The 20,201-nt window shown below is 36.0% G+C and overlaps 1 protein-coding gene across 2 annotated transcripts in view; it reads right to left on the bottom strand.

Moving 5' to 3' along the window:
* LOC125193246 overlaps positions 1 to 16,507 on the bottom strand; it is an 18,458-nt gene extending 1,951 nt beyond the window's left edge. The window contains exons 1-2 of one of the 2 annotated variants that reach the window (XM_048091010.1): positions 15,826 to 16,507; positions 4,131 to 4,192 (exon numbers count right to left, since the gene is read on the bottom strand). In XM_048091010.1, the coding sequence (XP_047946967.1) occupies positions 4,152 to 4,192; positions 15,826 to 16,459 (675 nt within the window). In that variant the 5' untranslated portion in view covers positions 16,460 to 16,507 and the 3' untranslated portion in view covers positions 4,131 to 4,151. Of the gene's footprint in view, positions 1 to 4,130; positions 4,193 to 15,825 lie in introns of those variants that run through there. The other variant, XM_048091009.1, reaches the window with a different exon arrangement.
* Positions 16,508 to 20,201: the final 3,694 nt, after the last annotated feature.

Here is a 20,201-nt window from a genome sequence, read left to right as displayed (position 1 = left end):
CCAGCTCCTCCTCGGGGTGGAGATTCATCATCATCAAAGATATATACTCATTTTGGTCACGAAACATCGTGTACTGTTTGTGTACAAGGTGGGACTCGAGCAACAAATTCTTCACATCATCCAGTTTTAGAATTATGAACATGCGTTTGTATAACTCGTGGATCTCCTTACTGATTACAGATTGGAGTGGACGTGACGTCTCCACCTTCTAAGGAAACTTTGGAGATGCTTTATCATACAAGATGCAAACCGTAGGAGATCCACGAGTTATTCAAGCGCATGTTCATAATGTTGTAACGGATTTGTTGCTCGAGTCCTCTCCACAATCAGTACACGATGTTTCGTGACCCAAAGGAGTATATATATAATATATATTTGGAGAAGAAGAAAACGTTTCTACTTGTTTTATTTTTAACTATTTCGTGAGATTAGCATATTTATATACGATGGATTTGATGATATATATGTATATACAGAGATTTGTTCTGCTTATTTATAGCGGTTGCGTCTCTTTCATCTATATCATATTAGCACATATTTTACCTCTTTAATTTTATCTATCCTCCCTATATACGCTATTTTTCTCGATTTCATATTTTGATAATGTTAAGATTTTAGGAGATGTTGTATCATGTATTAAGTGAAAAGAGAAAATATTATATTTACATTAACTAAAAAACTTTAAATATGACATTTTTTGTGGGATAAACTAAAAAAAAAAGTATGACTGCATCTATTTGGACGGGAAGATATACTCCCTCCGTCCCACTAAATATGCAACATTTGCTTTTCGGCACAAGATTTTATGTAGTGTTGTTTTGTGAGTTAATGAAGAGAGAGTAAAGTAAGAAAGAAGGAAAAGTAGAGAGAGTATTGTTTCCATTTATAGGAACATTTCATTTTTAATGGGACAAACCAAAAAGGAAAACGTTTCATTTCTAATGGGACAGAGAGAGTATTAGTCAATTTGAATATTTTGCATATTCACACTAGTAAGTAATATTCATCTGTTTTGGAAAATAAAATGTACTTTTCAGCATATAAAGACATAGAGTCCCATGATTAAGTCATATAATTAGCATGTAAATAAAAAGAATATTATATATATTTATTGAAAATTGGAAAATTTTAGCTTTGTAGAATTTTTAAAATTCTTGATTTAATTATTTACTTATTACCAATATATATACAAAAACAATTCACCATGACCAATTTCGGATATTCGGGTGTTTGATCCATCGGTTTCGAATACTTATATATTCGCATATCATGCACCCCGAAAAAATAATGATATATCTGATAAAAGTATGGCTTTCAACGAATTAAAATATGGTAATAAAATTATGTTAACTACACATTTGTAAACGAATAGTAAGACAAAAAAGAAGTGAAGCGGAAGCATTTTGATTTTGTTTCATTCCAATTCAGAAAACCAACCACAAAGATCAAAATTGCCTTTGTGATTTGGAAAGGGCAGCCACATACATCTAAAGGTGGAGATTTGATTTTGTATGATGCTATAAGCAATAGAAGATGATCCGTTATAGTTATATTTGTAAACGAAATTTATGTCCCTTGTGAGAAATTTCTTTTCACTAAAAGTGGAATTCAAAAAGGTAAGATTGTATTCTCGTGGTCTAGCATTCCAAATAAAATGGAACCCAAAAAATAATATTCCAAAGAATCTCTCAATCTAATTTTTATGTGATACTAGTAACCTATATCATTATAAGATTGCATATATGTATATGTCTACGTCGAGAATAATAGGAATATATGGAAGATGCATTCCAAACAAAAACTAAATTGGGAACATGCATGCATTGATTGACCACCTTTTACAATTTAATGTCCCAATTTTTTCCACAAAATATGTTCCTTGCTATTTTTGTGTTCTTTCTTTGCTTTTCGCTTGTGATTTGGGACAAAAGATTTAATTTTGTTCATACGTTAATTTGAGTGTTTTTATTGTTATTTCTATTTTGAATTGCTTCTCTATTTCTATTTTCTTGATCATGTACTTTAATTATTGGAAAATTTTAGCATGTTTAGTAACTATAAAAGACTAGAATGTTTCGGATTAAATTAACATATAATTGTGTTATTTCCAACGATTAATCGTAGACAATATAATGTGATTTTCATATGCCTTCGACTATTACACTTTATTGATTTGTTTTTTCTTTTCTTTCTACTCTATGAGGAAATTTTGAGCATGGAGAATCATGACAACTAGTGATCCATCTGTATGTTTTGCACATTTCACCATTGATTCGTTGGGAAGATCTATCTGTATGTTTTGGAGAGTCGGTATGTATCCAATTTCAGATGGAATACTTTCCAATCCTTTCAAATTGTAGGAATCAGATCACTCGGGATTCGCTAATTACCGGGACCTCTTTATTAATTGGGTTCTGAGATGGCTAATCTCAGAAGTTACAAGCCAAGTACAAAGGTATTACAAGATTACAAGTAATCTAACTCACTGAGGTATCTAACTATTACAGATATCGAACCCTAATTCGAGCCCTAACTATTCCAAGATTTCAAACAATCTGGAATCCAAGTCCTTGTCCAATTAGTACCTGCACACTCAAGTAGATAGATCAGTGAACCAACACAAGATCCTTTCGGATCTAAGTAACAACAAGTAAATGCAACTAAGACAGAATAGTAAGGATATGGCTCAGGTCACAACAGTCAATGACGGACCCAGGTGGGGTCGGGTGGGGCCCACCATCGGTCCGTGAGTGCCGCCGGGAAGCTCTGTAATTTGCCGGCGACCCATGGCAGCTCCGCCTCCCGACCCCTCGACAACTTCGTCTTCTTGGAAAATTAGAGAAAAATTGTGGGGAGAGGATAAAAATACAGAGAAACCATTGTTATGGATTAGAAAATTTAAATGAAGAGGAAATTTAGTAATGGAGAAGAGAACTCCGTTGCTCTACTTTGAAAGAGAAGAAAACTGTAGTCTGTAGACTAGTTTTGGGAGAAGATCGAGGCGTCGTTTTAGTAAATATAGGGATATTTCTTTTATTGAAGATTTTTATTTTGATTCCTTCATTTTTAAGTAATATTTTTATGCAATAAACTTATTATTAATATATAGTGGTACTCCTATAGAACACCTCACAGTCACCAGAAACTCACAAGATCCTCACAAGTTCTCACTTCTTGAACGCCAGACTTCACCAGATTCAAACCCTAAGTAAGAATCCTTCAAGTACTCTGTTGGAAACCGAGAAAGTCTCCAAACTCAAGATCTAAACCGATAGGACCCACTAAAACAAGGATCAATCGGTGTAACCCAAAGATCTGAGGAGTTCACCGGCGAAGTCGCCTGAAAACAAGAGAGAGAAAGAAGAGAGAAGGCAGAGAGAATACTGGAAAGAGAGAGAGAGGTGAGTGGTTGAATTAGGGTAAGTGAGAGGTCGGCCTCTCACTTAACAAACACAACACAGAATCAACGGCCACAAAGCAGGATCCGGGTGAGAGTCCCACGTGGCAAGCATCGGTGCAGCCTGGGTAAGTAATGGATCAAGCCGGGTTGGGCCACCATTACACAAACATTGGGCCATAGCATTTAATCAATTTGGGACAAGCCCAAAACTTAATTAAATACCCAAGGTCCAATTAAAGTAGACCACAAATATTCAACACAAATAATAAAGCTGAAGCTTCTCAAGGCATGGAAAAATGGAGTTCGCTTCTGTAGTCAAATGTTTCAAGCTATGACACCCAAACAACCCCAAGTATTTGAGACAAGGGAATTGATCTTCAAATATTTCCCACTTGGCTATTCCAAAGCATCCAAACCACAACTTCAACTTCTCAAGAAGGGGCAACAAACCTATCTTTTCCAACATCGGCTCCCATTCAAAGTGAAGTTCCATTTGAAGATTTAAACTCTTTAGGGTTTGGGGAAAGGTGAGCTTGTACAAAGAGGCATTCCCTCTAAAATCAAACCAACACAAGATATCGAGAGATTCTAATCTACACAGACGATCAATATTGCTCAGACTATAATAATCATCATAGCCCTTTCCCTTGCTACCTGAATATTGTATCTTCAATTTCCTAATATTGGGAATTCTCGAAACGATCTTTCCATCGCACTTGAAATTACGTGCTCCCTGCCATCTCAATGTGCCTTAGTTGAGGCATTTTCCATATCTCACTAGGCACATTACATCTACGTGGACATGAAACTGTCGATCTCTGCAGATTCCAAAGGTGATTGAAAGAAGAAAAAACTGAAGACATGCTAGCAATTTCAACACAGAGGTGTCTCAAGTTAACATACCGAGACACAAGAGAATTCACATAGTTTTTGTATGTGAATGTACGGAACTTGTATGAGCATATTGCCCAAAAGAATCCATAATACCGAACGGAAGGGTATTCAAATGGTTGCATAATAGTTTGATGGAGGTGCCAATAGTTAACTTCTCGAGACACAAGATTATTCATCGTATTTTTATCATCTTTATATGCGTGTATTGTCCTCAACAATCCAAATTTCTGACACCGCGGAACTTTCCCATGCTCCCAAATAATGGAACGAGCATCTGACATAGATAGCAACTCATCAAGGACTTTCTTCTTTGAAGTGTTCCTTGTTTTTTTCCATGTTTTCCTACAATCCCACACATTGGTTAGAGCGCCGCAAGCTCAAACCAATACCGGACACAAATGCACGTATGCAGACTCTTTGCTCAGTTCTCGAGAAACGATACTGTCTTTGGAGAGGTAACTTGTGGTTTTGAACCTTGCATAGTCAACACTATCGGACATACCGGCGGGCTAATGGACGCGATGCCTTGAACTATTCCTCCTTGGTGTATGCCTAGTCAATAGTATCAATACAATATTGTCTCAACTCCATCAGTTCTCACGTTTGTGTCCGTTTCGGCCGTGGAACACCTCTTTGGAATTCATAAGTGACTCACACACACGAAGCGGCCTCACTTCTCACTTACATAGGTGATTCTTTCATGAGTATCCTCCATACTTCATCTCCCTGAGATTTCAAGAATCATTAAAAGTCAAAAGACTTAACCTCTTACCACGTGCAGGTTACAACACTCAATGCTTTCTAAAGAATGGGTGAAGATTAAAATCTTCTGAGTGTTACAACTAGATTTGTATAGCTTCGTTTCCCATTGAACCAATCTCATGGGATCTCCAATCGTATGGTTGGGTTACCACTATACTCATCTTTTAAGATGTGGTTTTCAGTCCCATTCCTTTTAGCAATTTATGCATTTGATCACGGTTTAAACCTTTTGTTAATGGATCCGCTATGTTGTCCACCGACTTAACATAGTCAACTGCGATAACACCACTTGTGATCAACTGTCTTACAGTATTATGTCGTCGACGAATGTGTCGAGACTTATCATTATAGAAGCCACTGTGTGTTCTACCTATAGCTGCTTTACTATCACAGTGTATCACTACTGTGGGCACTAGCTTCTTCCAACATGGAATACATTCTAGGAAATTTCAGAGCCACTTAGCTTCTTCCCCTGTTTTATCCAAAGCGATAAACTCTGATTCCATGGTGGAGCGAGCAATACACGTCTGTTTCGCTGACATCCACGAAACAGCACCACCCCCCACAGTGAAGACATACCCACTCGTCAAAAATGAGTCTTTTGAATCAGAGATCCAATTTGTGTCACAGTACCCTTCAAGTACTTGGGGATATCTTGTGTAGTGCAATCCAAAGTCAATAGTATACTTCAAGTATCTCAAAACTCTGCACAGAGCTTTCCAATGTTCCTTGCTTGGATTGCTCGTGAATCGGCTCAACTTGTTCACTGTACAAGCAAGATCTGGTCTAGTACAGTTCGTGATAAACATAAGACTTCCTATAACCTTTGCATACTCTCCTTGAGTAATAGGCTCACTCATATTCTTGCTTAGATGGACATTAAGCTCCAAAGGAGTCTTTGCTGGCTTACAATCAAACGAGTTGAATTTCTTAAGCATTTTCTCAGCATAATGCAATTGCGTTAAAGCAATTCCCTCATTAGTTCTCACTATTTTGATTCCGAGAATCACATCAGCTAGACCCATATCTTTCATATCGAAATTTATTTTCAACATGTTTTTTGTCTCGTTAATAATGGCACTATTGCTGCCCATTATCAACATATCATCAACATACAGACACACAATAACAAACTCGTTATCTGTGTTCTTAATGTAAACACACTTATCACACTCGTTGATAGTGAATCCATTTGACAACATCACATTGTCGAACTTCAAGTGCCATTGCAACGGCGCTTGCTTCAATCCATAAAGAGACTTTACTAATTTGCATACCTTGCGTTCTTGCCCGGGCACAACAAACCCTTCATGTTGCTCCATGTATATCTCTTCTTCCAAATCACCATTCAGAAACACAGTTTTCACATTCATTTGGTGAATCTCAAGATTGTGCAACGCAGCAATCGCAAGAAGCACCCGATGGAAGCTATTCTCGTAACAGGTGAGTAAGTATCAAATAAGTCATGCCCTTCATTCTGCTTGACGCCTTTCACCACTAGGCGAGCTTTGTACTTATCTACAGTACCATCGGGTTTATATTTCTTTTTCAGAATCCACTTGCATCCTAAGGCCTTGCAGCCTTCCGGCAAGTCTACTAACATGTGTTATTTAGCATAATGGATTCCATTTCACTGTTGATAGCTTCTAGCCACCACACTGCGTCTGGGCCAGACAATGCTTCTGATAGTGACTTTGGTTCACCATCCAACATAAAAGTTATGAATTATGGACCAAAAGTCTTAGCCACTCTAACTCTTTTACCACGTCTTGGTTCTACATCCTCAAGACTTGTCCTCGTCACTTTTGGAGAATTAGAACTAGTGGTTTCATCCATCATTCTTTCACTAGAACGATCATCTTGCTTCTTGCAAGGAAACACATTCTCAAAGAATACAACATTCCTTGACTCAATTATTGTTCCTTCAGCTACATCATGTATAGCTGACTTATGAACTAAGAAGCGACATGCGCAACTGTTCAATGCATATCCAATAAAGATACAATCGACTGTTTTAGGGCCAATTGCAACTTGTTTTGGAGGCGGCACTTGTACCTTTGCTAAACACCCCCACACTTTAAGGTATGTATATGAAGGTTGCTTTCCCTTCCACAATTCATAAGGAGTCACATCCCTAATTTTGAGTGGAATCTTATTCAAGATGTAATTTGCGGTTAGCAAAGCTTCCCCCCACATGTTCTGGGATAATCCTGAATTAATCAACAAAGCATTCATCATCTCTTTCAGTGTTCGATTTTTGCGCTCAGCAACACCATTCGACTGAGGAGAATATGGAGCCGTGGTTTGGTGAATTATACCACTTGCATGACATAAAATTGCAAACGGCGCCACATATTCACCACCTCTATCACTTCGAACACACTTAATTCGACAATTAAGTTGATTTTCGGCTTCATTTTTGAAGTCTTTAAACGCTTCAATTGTCTCATCTTTACTTCTTAATAAGTAAATGTAACAATACCTCGTGCAATCATCAATGAATGTGATGAAATACTTTTTACCACCTCTGGTTTGCACAAAGTTTAAATCACATATATCTGTATGGATCAATTCTAGAGGTTTTGTGCTCCGTTCTACCGAACGGAACGGCAACTTGGTCATTTTTGTTTCAACACAGACTTCACATTTCTTTTGTGAATTAACTCATCAACTTTTAGTAAATCAAGATTTACTAATCTGTTTATAGCATTTAGATTTACATGTCCTAATCTTTTATGCCATAAATCAGAGCACTCAAGCAAATAAGAAGATGTGTCATCTTCCTTATTGCTTATTGCTTTTCCACGGTGATGACCATAACATTCAGCTCAAAAAGCCCATTCACTAGGTGACCTTCACCTATGAACTTTCCATACTTGGTCAATATAACCTTTTCACACTCAAATTCTAGTGAAAATCCATGATTTACTAGAAGTGAGCCTGACACCAAATTATTTCGGATGTCTGGGACATGCAGCACATCCTTAAGGGTAAGAACCTTTCCAGATCCTAATTTTAGGAACACGTTACCCACACCAACCACCTTAGAAGAGGCTTGGTTTCCCATGTGTAATTTTCTACCTCCAACAGATTTGTAAGTAAGAAAAATGCATCTCTCGGAGCACACATGACATGTGGCACCCGTATCAACAAACCATTCATTTGGATTATTACCATGGTTACGTCGGAGACCATTGCGACCACCTCGTGATCTTTGTTGTTTATAACAACACGTTCAAATAATTTGTACAATATTGTCTCCATCAATAAGTACACAATTATCTTGAACCATATGTGCATTGGTATATTCAACACCACATGCATTATTACTACCAAGTCAAAACTGGTCTTGCTTGTCAAATAACAAACGATAAACACAATTATCAAGAGAATGGATCTCAAGAAATTAACCACTTCATTGCGCATCGACATTGCGTCTGTTTGTTGCTTCATTCCAGCTTTGAATTTTATGTTTCCTCCGGCTTCGGTCGACATGATGATGGTAAGAGTACAGTATCTCGTCTTGCGATTGTTGGAAATAGTGTAGCCTTTACACGGGCAAACTATTGCTATTACAAAAGAACCAAAAAGCTAGAAGGTAAATTAAACAACGTTAATGTAATAAAAGGATCAAGATGCAAACTACAGTCTTCTTCAAGTCGAGTCGAGGTAACCCTCTCTCCGCAAGACGAGATACGCTCCGGCTAGTGCTCACGGATTGGCGCAACGTCCCCAAAGATGAAACAACTTTCCTCCTACCGAGTTGAAGCACCTCAAACTCGTAGGGTCCGGCGAACTTGAATTGGAGGCGAGAACCGAGCAATGCAATGATCCTAAGATGCGAACTAGAATGCTTGAGCTTAGAGAGAAGAGAGAATGATTGTTGGTGTGTTTTCCTCTCCCAAACTCCACCTATTTATAGGATAGGGGAGACCACCTCAAAGGTCTAGACATTAAGGCATACCATAAAGCATTTGGAGGTTACCAAAAGATGAAAGGCCAAAGGCCTAGCCTTTTCAAATTTCCCACATGTTCCATGTTTTCCTACAATCCTGCGTATAACAACGCGGCATTGGCTATTAATGCCTCGGGGACTAGATTCTCCAATCACATGATAAAATCCATCTTTCTTGTCCTCGTTCACTGAAACATCTCTAAGCAAATCATGAAGTTTGACTTCATTTATGTTTCCGTTACTACCCAGCCGATCAACTAAAATGAGATTTCTATCAACTAAATCCTTTATGAACCTTTTCCCAATTGTTTCCAAAGTTTTTCTTCTACTGGTTTGAGAAATCCTTCAGAAATCCATAGTTTGATTACCATAGAGACTTTAATTGCATCATCTTCCTCAAACATGCCCATGTATAAAAAACAAGGCTTTAAGTAGACAGACAAATGATCGTAGCTCTTTTTCAACAATCTCAAGCAATGCTTATCATCATCCAAATTCACCACTGAAGTTAAGTTGTTTTTTATTGATTCCCAACACTCTTTTGTGTGTTCAATATTTTTCAAAATACCTCCCACTACAACAATTGATAAAGGAAGTCCTCTACAATTGTTTGTAATTTCCTTTCCAATTTTCTCCAATTCAAGAGGAAAAGGTTCCTCTCCAAACACAGTTTAGGAGAATAGGACCCAACTACTACTCTCATCAAGAAATTTCACTTGGTAACTATAATGATTATTCAATTGAGGACTCAACTGGGATAACCTAGTCGTCACCACTATCCGACTACAATTCCCATTGTTAGGAAAGAAATGTTGTATCTCATCCCAAGACTCGATGTTCCACACATCATCCATTACAATCAGAAACCTTTTACCCCACAAAAATTTGTATAGCTCTTCTCCTAATTTTTCGTCACTCTTTTCACCAAGTAATTTCTTATTTGCGTTAGTAGCTTGAGAAACAAGTTCACATAAAATCTCTCTTATGTTGAATTGTTTAGAAATAGTAGCCCCAGCACAAACATCAAAACGCTCTTTAATAACTTGTTTCGAATAAACAGCTTTTGCAAAAGCAGTTTTACTTTTGAGCATGGAGAATCATGACAACTTGTGAAAGAGTCCTAAATTTTTTATTTTCCTAAGAAACAAAATTATAATTGGGCACAAGTTGCCGAAACGACTCAATATCTTTAAATTTGATGAGTAAAATTGTCATCCCACCTAATTACGGAATTTAGAGCATCTACCTACAACCATTAACACCAAAAAGAAGTATTATATCCACTTGTAGTTATATATATTTTCACTAATTAAGTTGTTTTTGGTGTAATGCTTATGTGGCCTTAAGTTATGCACTATTATAATTGGTTCAACATTAATTTCTTTTAATCGATTCAATGTTTATCGAGACAACTTTACAAATCAGATTAGATTAAGGGTAATAAATCGACCAATTTATTATTTTATTTTTAGTTATGTTTGGTGCTTTGAAAGTATTGCTATGAGAAAATATTAAATACTAGTATTCAGTTTAAAGAGAGATGGGTCATAAATTTTAATAAGTTGTTGGGCCTACTGTCCCATCATCGGCTTGTTTCCAAAAATATTTGGGCTTCAAGAGAACCAATACAATTAAAAGATAAGCTTTACTACCAACGGGTCGTAGCGCAGTTGGCAGCGCGGAGCTATGGTGACCTTGAGATCACGGATTCAAATCCCACCATCCGCTGGTAGACTTTCGGCCTTAATCTGCAAACCCGGTCGAGCAGGATTAGTCGAATTCCGCTGAAGGTGGGTTCGGTACACCTGTGGTCAAACAAAAAAAAAAGAAAAAAAGATGAGCTTTACTTTTTCGCCTCAAATTGTAATATTTCATTAACTAAAAAAATCAGTCTTATTTTTTTTTATTTTAATCTGCCCATTAAAATTAGTTTATTTCTATTTATGTAAAATTTCTTAACATTATTTCTTTTCCTCTCTCTTCTCTCTGATATTTTACTCAATTTCTCTTTTCTTTTTTTTCTCTTATTTATCAATTGTGTATTAAAAATCCTGTCATCCAAAATTTAGATTATTTTTCAAAGAGAGAAAGGTATTGTAACGACCCGCCATTTTAGGATATAATAATAATGACGATCGCTATCTAAGAAGACTTAAATGCAACAAAGATCACAGGCTAGGGTCTCATTTAGAGGTAATTTACCAGAGCATTTAATGAACAATTAAATAGGAAAAGAATAATGCCTTAGCAATGAAATCCAACAAAAGGCTATCACAATAAATGCTCCGAAATAGCAAAGGTTCCAAAATAATCTCATCTGTTTGTTTCATATCCAAAATATTCCCACGAAATAAAATAATTCAACCCAACCAAAAGATCACAAGTTTCATATTTCTAGCGGAAGCGACCAAGAGAGAAGTGAAGCTATGTATGGAGACACAACGACACTTAAAGTTTCAACAGATCCTATTATTATTTCCTACTCAACACCGCGTCCGCGTCACCGCTCAACTCCGCACATAGGGAAACACATGCAGGGCCGAGTACTATAATCATACTCAGTAGTTATGCCGAAAATAGTTTTATCAACAATAGTAATTGTCATGCCATTTCAAGTGTCCATCGGGGTTTTATCTTTAGAAAGGCCCGAGGCACCAAAATATATTCTTTATCAAATATCACGGCCGCGCAACCATTTTTCACATCGACGCTTACCATATCCTCATTCTACATGACAAGGAATGCGGCCGCAATCCAGGTCACTAGACCGGCCGACCCGTACGCCAGCACTCGGTCTAACATTGGTGTACACTAATCCAAGTAGAGTTTGCGGCTCTACAAGGATCCAAATTCGATTATAACAATAGTGGCATAGCCACGAGGGATAGGCACGACAAAACAAATCAAGGCATGATAACACATATTTCATTCTCATCAATATCAGTTTAGGACAATGTCTTTATTTTAAAAGAAAGCCCACCTTGTCGGCTTAACTCAAAAGTATTCTCTTCTCCTCGTTTATCACGCTGAGAGCGCGAAGTATCATCTTTAAATTAGGCGTATCACAAATCAGTTTCGAACATTGATTCAAAATCATGCATGTTCCCAAATTTCCCTTTTTCCCATCGATAAATCTTTAATATCAACATCCAAAAATTAAAGTACGATTAGTAAATCGTTTTTATTTAAATAACAACCCCAAATTCACCAACAAATCGAGTCACGCATGAGTGATCTACACACACCACACACGCACACGAACACAAGACATGTGCACGCCTTTCGAGGCGTGCACACACACACACTCGGTCACACACACACTCGGTCACACACACACACACTTATCTCATGCACCCCAATTTCACCGATTAATTTCCCTTTCGCTCATTCTAAATGCATGTGGACTCAAGAACACCGATTGACCAGTAGAAGAAGAAAGATTAATATAGAAAATACATTTTCCAAAAGAATGAACGGTAGAAACAAGTTATAGCCTTGATTCTTCAACAAATCTTGAATTTCAACTTGAATTCTTCTCAATTGATGAAGAAATCTTGAAGAAAAGTAGAAGAAATTTTGGAGAGAGTGGGAGAGAGAGATTTCAAAAATTTGGGAGGAGTGGGGCGTGATTTGTGTTGCTAGGGTTTAGGATCTCTCATGTATTTATAGAGTGCCAAAATAATATCTTTAATTAAATAAATTAAAGATTTGAGAAGATATGGAGAGATTTGATTTTAGTAGTTGGCGTGTATTTTGGGAGAAATAAGGGGGACTTTCGAATTATAGGCTATTTAATTAGCCTATGATTTTATTTGGATATTTTACGGAGTAGAATAAAATATCACGGAGCAAGAAAATAATAATAAATCCTCCCAAATAATTATGGAATAGGCGATTTTTATGCCTATGATTTAAATTCAAATCCTAATTCAAATAGGATATGACAAGATCTTCTTAGATATGGTAGATATTCTAGCATATTTATATTTATTCATGGAAGAGAATAAATAAGAGATTAAATAATATAGTAAATAATTCATTCTTCCCTAATATATGAGATTTTCAAAAATAGTATTATATCATGTGATAATTCCGTCTCTATTTATACAGACTGAAATAAGAAACCATTGTTTTCTCAATGCATGCATGAATCAAATAAACCGAAAACAAAAAAGATGCCGCAATAAAATTTAGTTCGTATTTCAATTTACAAATATCATGTTGATTTAAGTAAGATTACCAACTTAGTTTCCTATTACACACTTGTATTAACAATTATTTTTTTATCTCTAAATAAATTTTAAATCAAAATAAAAGAACTTTGAAAGAAAAATGAAAGGGTTTTTGTATTGAGATTGTTTTGAGTGAAATTCACATCACAAATAGTATAATGAATATACCCTGCCTCCATACAAGTTTATGAGATTGATGTAAATGCATTGTAGAATATTTTAACATAAGGTAAACTATTACAATTGCAAATACAACAATACTTCATTGAAAATGTGAAGAAAACAAATCTCAAACCTAATACTAGAAATCAGATATATGAACTTTGAAGTTGGGACCTGCGAAACTCTGCATTGATTGGTTCTTCTTGCGATGCCAAACTTGAATACGAAAGGGAAGATTGTCTCCTTGTAAATCCATTTGCTCCTCTACAATCTCTTTTGCACATTTCACCATTGATTCGTTGGGAAGATTCATCTCTATGCATTGGAGAGTCGGTATGTATCCAATTTGAGATGGGATACTTACCAATCCTTTCATATTATAATGGTGAAGCTTCTCAAGGCATGGAAAAATGGAGTTCGCTTCTGTAGTCAAATGTTTCAAGCTATGGCACCCAAACAACCCCAAGTATTTGAGACAAGGGAATTGATCTTCAAATATTTCCCACTTGGCTGTTCCAAAGCATCCAAACCACAATTTCAACTTCTCAAGAAGGAGCATCCAAACCACAACTTCAACTTCTCAAGAAGGAGCAACGAACCTATCTTTTCCAACATCGGTTCCCATTCAAAGTGAAGCTCCATTTGAAGATTCAATCTCTTTAGGGTTTGGGGAAAGGTGAGCTTATACAAAGAGGCATTCCCTCTAAAATCAAACCAACACAAGATATCGAGAGATTCTAATCTACACAGACGATCAATATTGCTCAGACGATAATAATCATCATAGCCCTTTCCCTTGTTGCCTGAATATTGTATCCTCAATTTCTTAATATTGGGAATTCTCTTAACCATCTCTCCTTCACACTTGAAATTACGTGCTCCCTCAAGTACCACTAGATTCTCCATGATGGCAACATCACTTGATGGATCTGGTAGAAGAAATTTTCTCCCAGCCATCTCAATATGCCTTAGTTGGGTCATTTTCCAAATCTCACTAGGCACAATAAATCTACGCGGACAAGAAACTATCAATCTCTGCAGATTCCAAAGGTGATTGAAAGAAGAAAAATCTGAAGACGTGCTAGCAACTTCAACACCGAGGTGTCTCAAGTTAACATTCCGAGACACAAGAGAATTCACGTAGTTTTTGTAATTGAAAGTACGGGATTTGTATGAGCCTATTGCCCAAATGAATCCATAACACCGAAGGAATGGAAAACAAAATGGTATGCCAACAACTTGACGATGGAGGTGCCAAGAGTTAAGATCCCGAGATACAAGATTATTTGCATACGATTCTTCTTCTTTATGTGCATGTATTGTCCTCAACAATCCAAAATTCTGACACCGTGGAACTTTCCCATGCTCCCAAATAATGGACCGAGCATTTGACATAGATTGCAACTCATCAAGGACTTTCTCCTTTGAAGTGTTTCTGCGTATAACAACGCGACGTTGGCTATTTATGCCTAGAGGACTATATTCTCCTATTACATGATAAAATCCTTCTTTCTTGCCCTCATGTAGTGATACGTCTCTAAGGAGATCATGAAGTTTGACTACTTTTATGTTTCCGGTACACCCTAACTTATCAACTAAAATGAGATTTCTATCAACTAAATCCTTTATGATACCTTTCCCAACTGTTTCCAAAGTTTTGCCTTCTATTGGATTAAGAAATCCTTCAGAAATCCATAGTTTGGTTAGCGTTGAGACTCTAATTACACCATCTTCCTCAAACATGCCCATGTATAAAAAACAAGGCTTTAAGTAGACAGACAAATGATCGTAGCTCTTTTTCAACAATCTCAAGCAATGCTTATTATCATCCAAATTTACCGTTGAAGTTAAGTTGTTTCTTATTGATTCCCAACATTCTTGTGTGCGTTCCACATTTTTCAAAATACCCCCCACTACAACAATTGATAGAGGAAGTCCTCTACAATTTCTTGTAATTTCCTTTCCAATTTTCTCTAATTCAAGAGGAAAATGTTCCTCTCCAAACACAGTTTTGGAGAATAGGACCCAACTACTACTCTCGTCAAGAAATTTCACTTGGTGAGTATAATGATTATTCAATTGAGAACTCAACTGTGATAGCCTAGTCGTCACCACTATCCGACTACAATTCTCATTGTTAGGAAAGAAATGTTGTATATCATCCCAAGACTCGATGTTCCACACATCATCCATTACAATCAGAAACCTTCTACCCGACAAAAATTTGTATAGCTCTTCTCCTAATTTTTCTTCACTCTTTTCACCAAGTATTTTCTTGTTTATGTTAGTAGCTTGAGAAACAAGTTCACATAAAGTCTCTCTTATGTTGAATTGTTCAGAAATAGTGGCCCAAGCACAAATATCAAAACGCTCTTTAATAACTTGTTTCGAATAAACAGCTTTTGCAAGAGCAGTTTTACCTATTCCACCCATACCAGTAATGGGGATGACTTGGCGACCGGGTGCGTCCGCCACGAGCTTTTCCATGATCCCGTCCAAGACATCATCAGAGAACACCATAAAACCACTACTCTTCTTCCCAGTGGAAGAAGAAGAGACGAATCTACGCCGTTGATCTTGATCACCAAGCACCACCGCCTTCTCAGTGTTGGCCTCCTTCGCCACTCTCTTGATCCGATCCATTTCATCAACCACATTTTGCACACCTTGATACAACTTCTCCGCTTCATCACCATCGCCATCACCGTGATTTGATGAGACATTTCTGGGATCCTTTGGACCTCGAAAGCAATGGAAGAAGCTTCCGGTTTTGGCTGCTTTGGCTGATCTATCGAGCTGGATCTTGCGGACAATGTGAGATTCGATAACATCTTCAGCCGCATAAGCTGCATCTGCGATACGCATCTCCAATGGATCTGCTTCGTCGCTGTCAGAAACAGGGGACTTGTACGCTTGGAGAAATTCCTGCAGAAAGTGAACATTTTGAGTGAGAGACCGAGTTTGGTGTTTGTCGAGAGAGATGGGAGGGGAAGGATGGTTTTCGATGTCATCAATGAGATGCATTAGAGAAACCAAGGCTGCATAGGCTGCCATGAATCCAACTAAAACAGAGTATTTTTATTATGAGAAGAATTTGATGGGATCTTTATTTAGCTTGTACTCAAACAATGTTCAAGAGCACATTTATATGAGTTTTGAAAGTTGAAACAATGTCCCAACTCATACGTTGGTATTGCTCTTGGAAATTTCCCAAAACAATGATTATGTTTTGTAAAAGCAAGTCGCCAAGTGTGAATGAATTTCACTATAGTTTAAGTTCATGTAATTCGTCAAAAAAATTATGATTTTTAATCAAATTATGATTTGTTTCGCAACATTAAAATCTATTTAGGAAATCCATGAAATTTGTTGATCGATAATATATTGTTGATGTTTTACGATCAATTTTCGATGATTTCTTTATAAATAGACTACATTGTTAGGACAGGCCGAGACACATCCACCTATAGGTTTCTGAGCGTCATATTTACATTTTTGCTCAAAAAAATTGTTATGGAATAATTGCAAGCAAATACTATAATTTTTTCGAACTGATTTTGAAATTGCGGCGCGAACCAAAAATTTAACCAAATTTTGTGATTTTTTCCTACAATAGAGCCGTTATGCTTGAACTCATATTTGTTGATTATTTAATTCTCGTTAATTAGGCGTTATAAGGATTGAATTAGTGCTTTTTAAATGAATTACTTCGAATGTTTAGCCTCTAGTTAATAGAAACTACTTAAGTTGATTATTTTCTCCATTAAGATTTGTAGTTTAATTTGCTAGCAAGCATTGATATTATTTTAACTTCATTTTAAGACACGGTTTCTAATTCAATAATTATTTATTTTTAGTAAAAAGTTTTAGTTTTGCTCTTGACTCCATTCCGCGTGAGAGGGCCAGAAATTAATTTGCTGTCATTTTGGATTTCTAATCTTTTAAAGGTGTGTGAAATGTAGAAAATCAGAGTGGAAATGTGCAATTCAACACAAGAAAAAAAAAACATTAGGATCCTTGTCCAGATTTTGGTGTCGGATACTTTATTTAAGAGTTTTTATATACTGCTACTCCATAATTTTTTGAATAGTAATAAACGTACATAAATTTTGTATAAATAATTGGATTTTTTAAAAGTATTTCACATTTAAATTCGACTCATAATTTTAAATCATTTTAAATCATTTCTATATAAATAATTAGATTTTTTAAGTATTTCACATTTAAAATCTGTTTATAATTTGTTTATAATTTTTAATTATTTTTAAATCAATTAGTATAAAATTACATATGTATCCTTTGAGAATAGATATGATATAAGTACTATACTAATTATATTTATTAACTATAATCATACAGATTAAATACTATGTGATGTACAACATATATAGTAAAATCTAGCTATGAGATTCATACCAACGTAAATAAGTTAGTATAAATTTAGATATATGAGATTCGTACCAACGCAAGCATACGGCGCCATCAATATCATTAATTATGCAGGTTAAAATATTAATTAAGATTATTAAGTGTTAATCATAGTATTGAATTACTTTTGCACTTATGGAATGTACTATGTAGCATGCATATAAGTGCAGCTCTATATATATACACGAAATATTATTTGTATAGACTATATAACTCATGTAACATTGAATAGAAAACTAAAACTGGAACCTAATCTTGAAACCAAATTTATAGAAAACTTAAATATACAAAAATAAAGCAATTCCATTAACATAATCAATTGAAAATTTACAAAGTGAATAGAAAACTAGAAACAAAAACAAAAAAAAATAACTTAAACCGAAATAAACTAAAACATAAATAATCCAGATCTATGACATCGATTTCGACAATCGTTGTTGACACTCGAGCTTTCATCATCAAAGATGATATACTTCTTTAGATCACGAAACATGAGGGTAGACCTCGAGCAACAAATTTCACAGTGTTTGTGTTTAAATAGTTCGTTGATTTCCTTCCGGAGATCCTTTGCATGTTCATGCTTGGTAAGATAAATCATGTCCAAAGTCGCCTTAAAAGGTGGAATCGTCCACTCCGACGAGAGCCTTCCTTAATCGGAGTGGACGTCTCCACCCTCTAAGGCAAGATTGGAGATGCTCTATCTTACTGAACGTGAAGATGCAAAGGGTCACCATAAGGAGTTCGATGAACTATTTAAATGCATGTTCATGGTTCTGAAACCGGATGTTGTGAAGGATTTGTTGCTCGAGTCCTACCCTCTCAACAGTACACAATGTACCGTGATGTAAAGGAGTATATATCTTCGACTCCGGGCGGCGGACCTCTACCCTAATCATTCGACCTTTGCCGGAAAACAAAAAGAGAGGGGGACCTCTACTTCTTTTATTTTTAACTATTTCGTGAGATTAACATATTTATAGACGATGGATTCATGGATATGATGATTAATGATATGTATATAAAGATTTGTTCTGCTATAGGCTATAGATTTGAGGGCCTTATTTTTAGTTTTGCGTCTCTTTTATGTGTATATCATATCAAACACATATTTTCCGCTTTTTATTTCATGCTTTGATAATATCACAAGATTTTAGAAAAAATATTATATTTATATTAATATAAGAAATAATTTGTTTTTAAAAGAAAGTGTGGCATCTATTTGAGATAGAGGAAGTACTATAAAATAACTATGGATATTAGTCAATTTGAATATTTTGAATATTCACACTAATATTCATTTGTTTTGGAAAATAAAATGAACACGATTTTTTATACTACTTTTCACTGTATTTTTTAGCATATAAGACATAAGTCACATAATTAGCATGTAGTAAATAAAAGAATATAATAAATTTTTAATGAAAAAAAGAGAACTTTAGCTTATATTCTCACTTTATTAGTTGTTAACTAATTACCAAAATAGAGACAAAAACAATTCACAACATATGAACAGTTTCGGATATTCGGGTGTCTGATTCATCGGTTCGAATACTCATGCTGGCTGAACGAGTATACATAACACGCTTCAGGTCGGGTTCAGATATGGAATTTTAACTGTTTTTGGATATAGATGTCTAATTATTTTAGGCCAAATAACTGCAGTACCAGTATTCCTACCCTAGTTTGAGTAGGAATAAAGAAAAAGATGAGAAATTAAGGTGTAGTATAACATCATTGCATCAAGATGATATTGGTTCAAACTTGAAAATTCAATTGAGAGATATATTATTACTTGATAATTCATCTAAGCCCATTGTAGGGATCAGATTAGGCGCGGATTCACTATTTACCAAGACCTCTTTGTTCTTCATTAGGAGAGCTCAGTCAAACTCTAACCATGCGACTGATTTTGTTGAATTAATCAAGATTACAACCAAAGATCAATTAACTATTACAACCGTAGTTAATATGCTAATCTAGGGTTCTTGAAGTATCAACAAAGTCCTCCTAAGAAGCCTGCACACTGAATAAACGGATTAGTGATAACAAACAAGATCCTCTCGGATCAAAAACAACATACACAAACCGTTAATCACAAGACACAAGAGAGAAACTGAATAGATCAAAAGATGGCTCAGAAACCCGCCACTAATAAGATCTATTCAACCAGAAACCAATCCAAGGGAGCACCGTTGAAACTGACAAGAGATCGACCTCTCACCGCAGGTAACAACACCACACAACTCAACCACACCGGATCTGGAAGCGCCAAGCACCAACTCACTCAGGAAATCTCACACACCAAACCCTAGATTCTCACAATACTCAGCAACCGAAGTAGTTGCCTTTTCCACCACCCACACTTGAC

Source organism: Salvia hispanica, chromosome 6 (assembly GCF_023119035.1).
Source record: "Salvia hispanica cultivar TCC Black 2014 chromosome 6, UniMelb_Shisp_WGS_1.0, whole genome shotgun sequence".
Taxonomy (NCBI): Eukaryota; Viridiplantae; Streptophyta; class Magnoliopsida; order Lamiales; family Lamiaceae; genus Salvia; species Salvia hispanica.
This window is presented reverse-complemented; position numbering and strand designations above follow the sequence as displayed.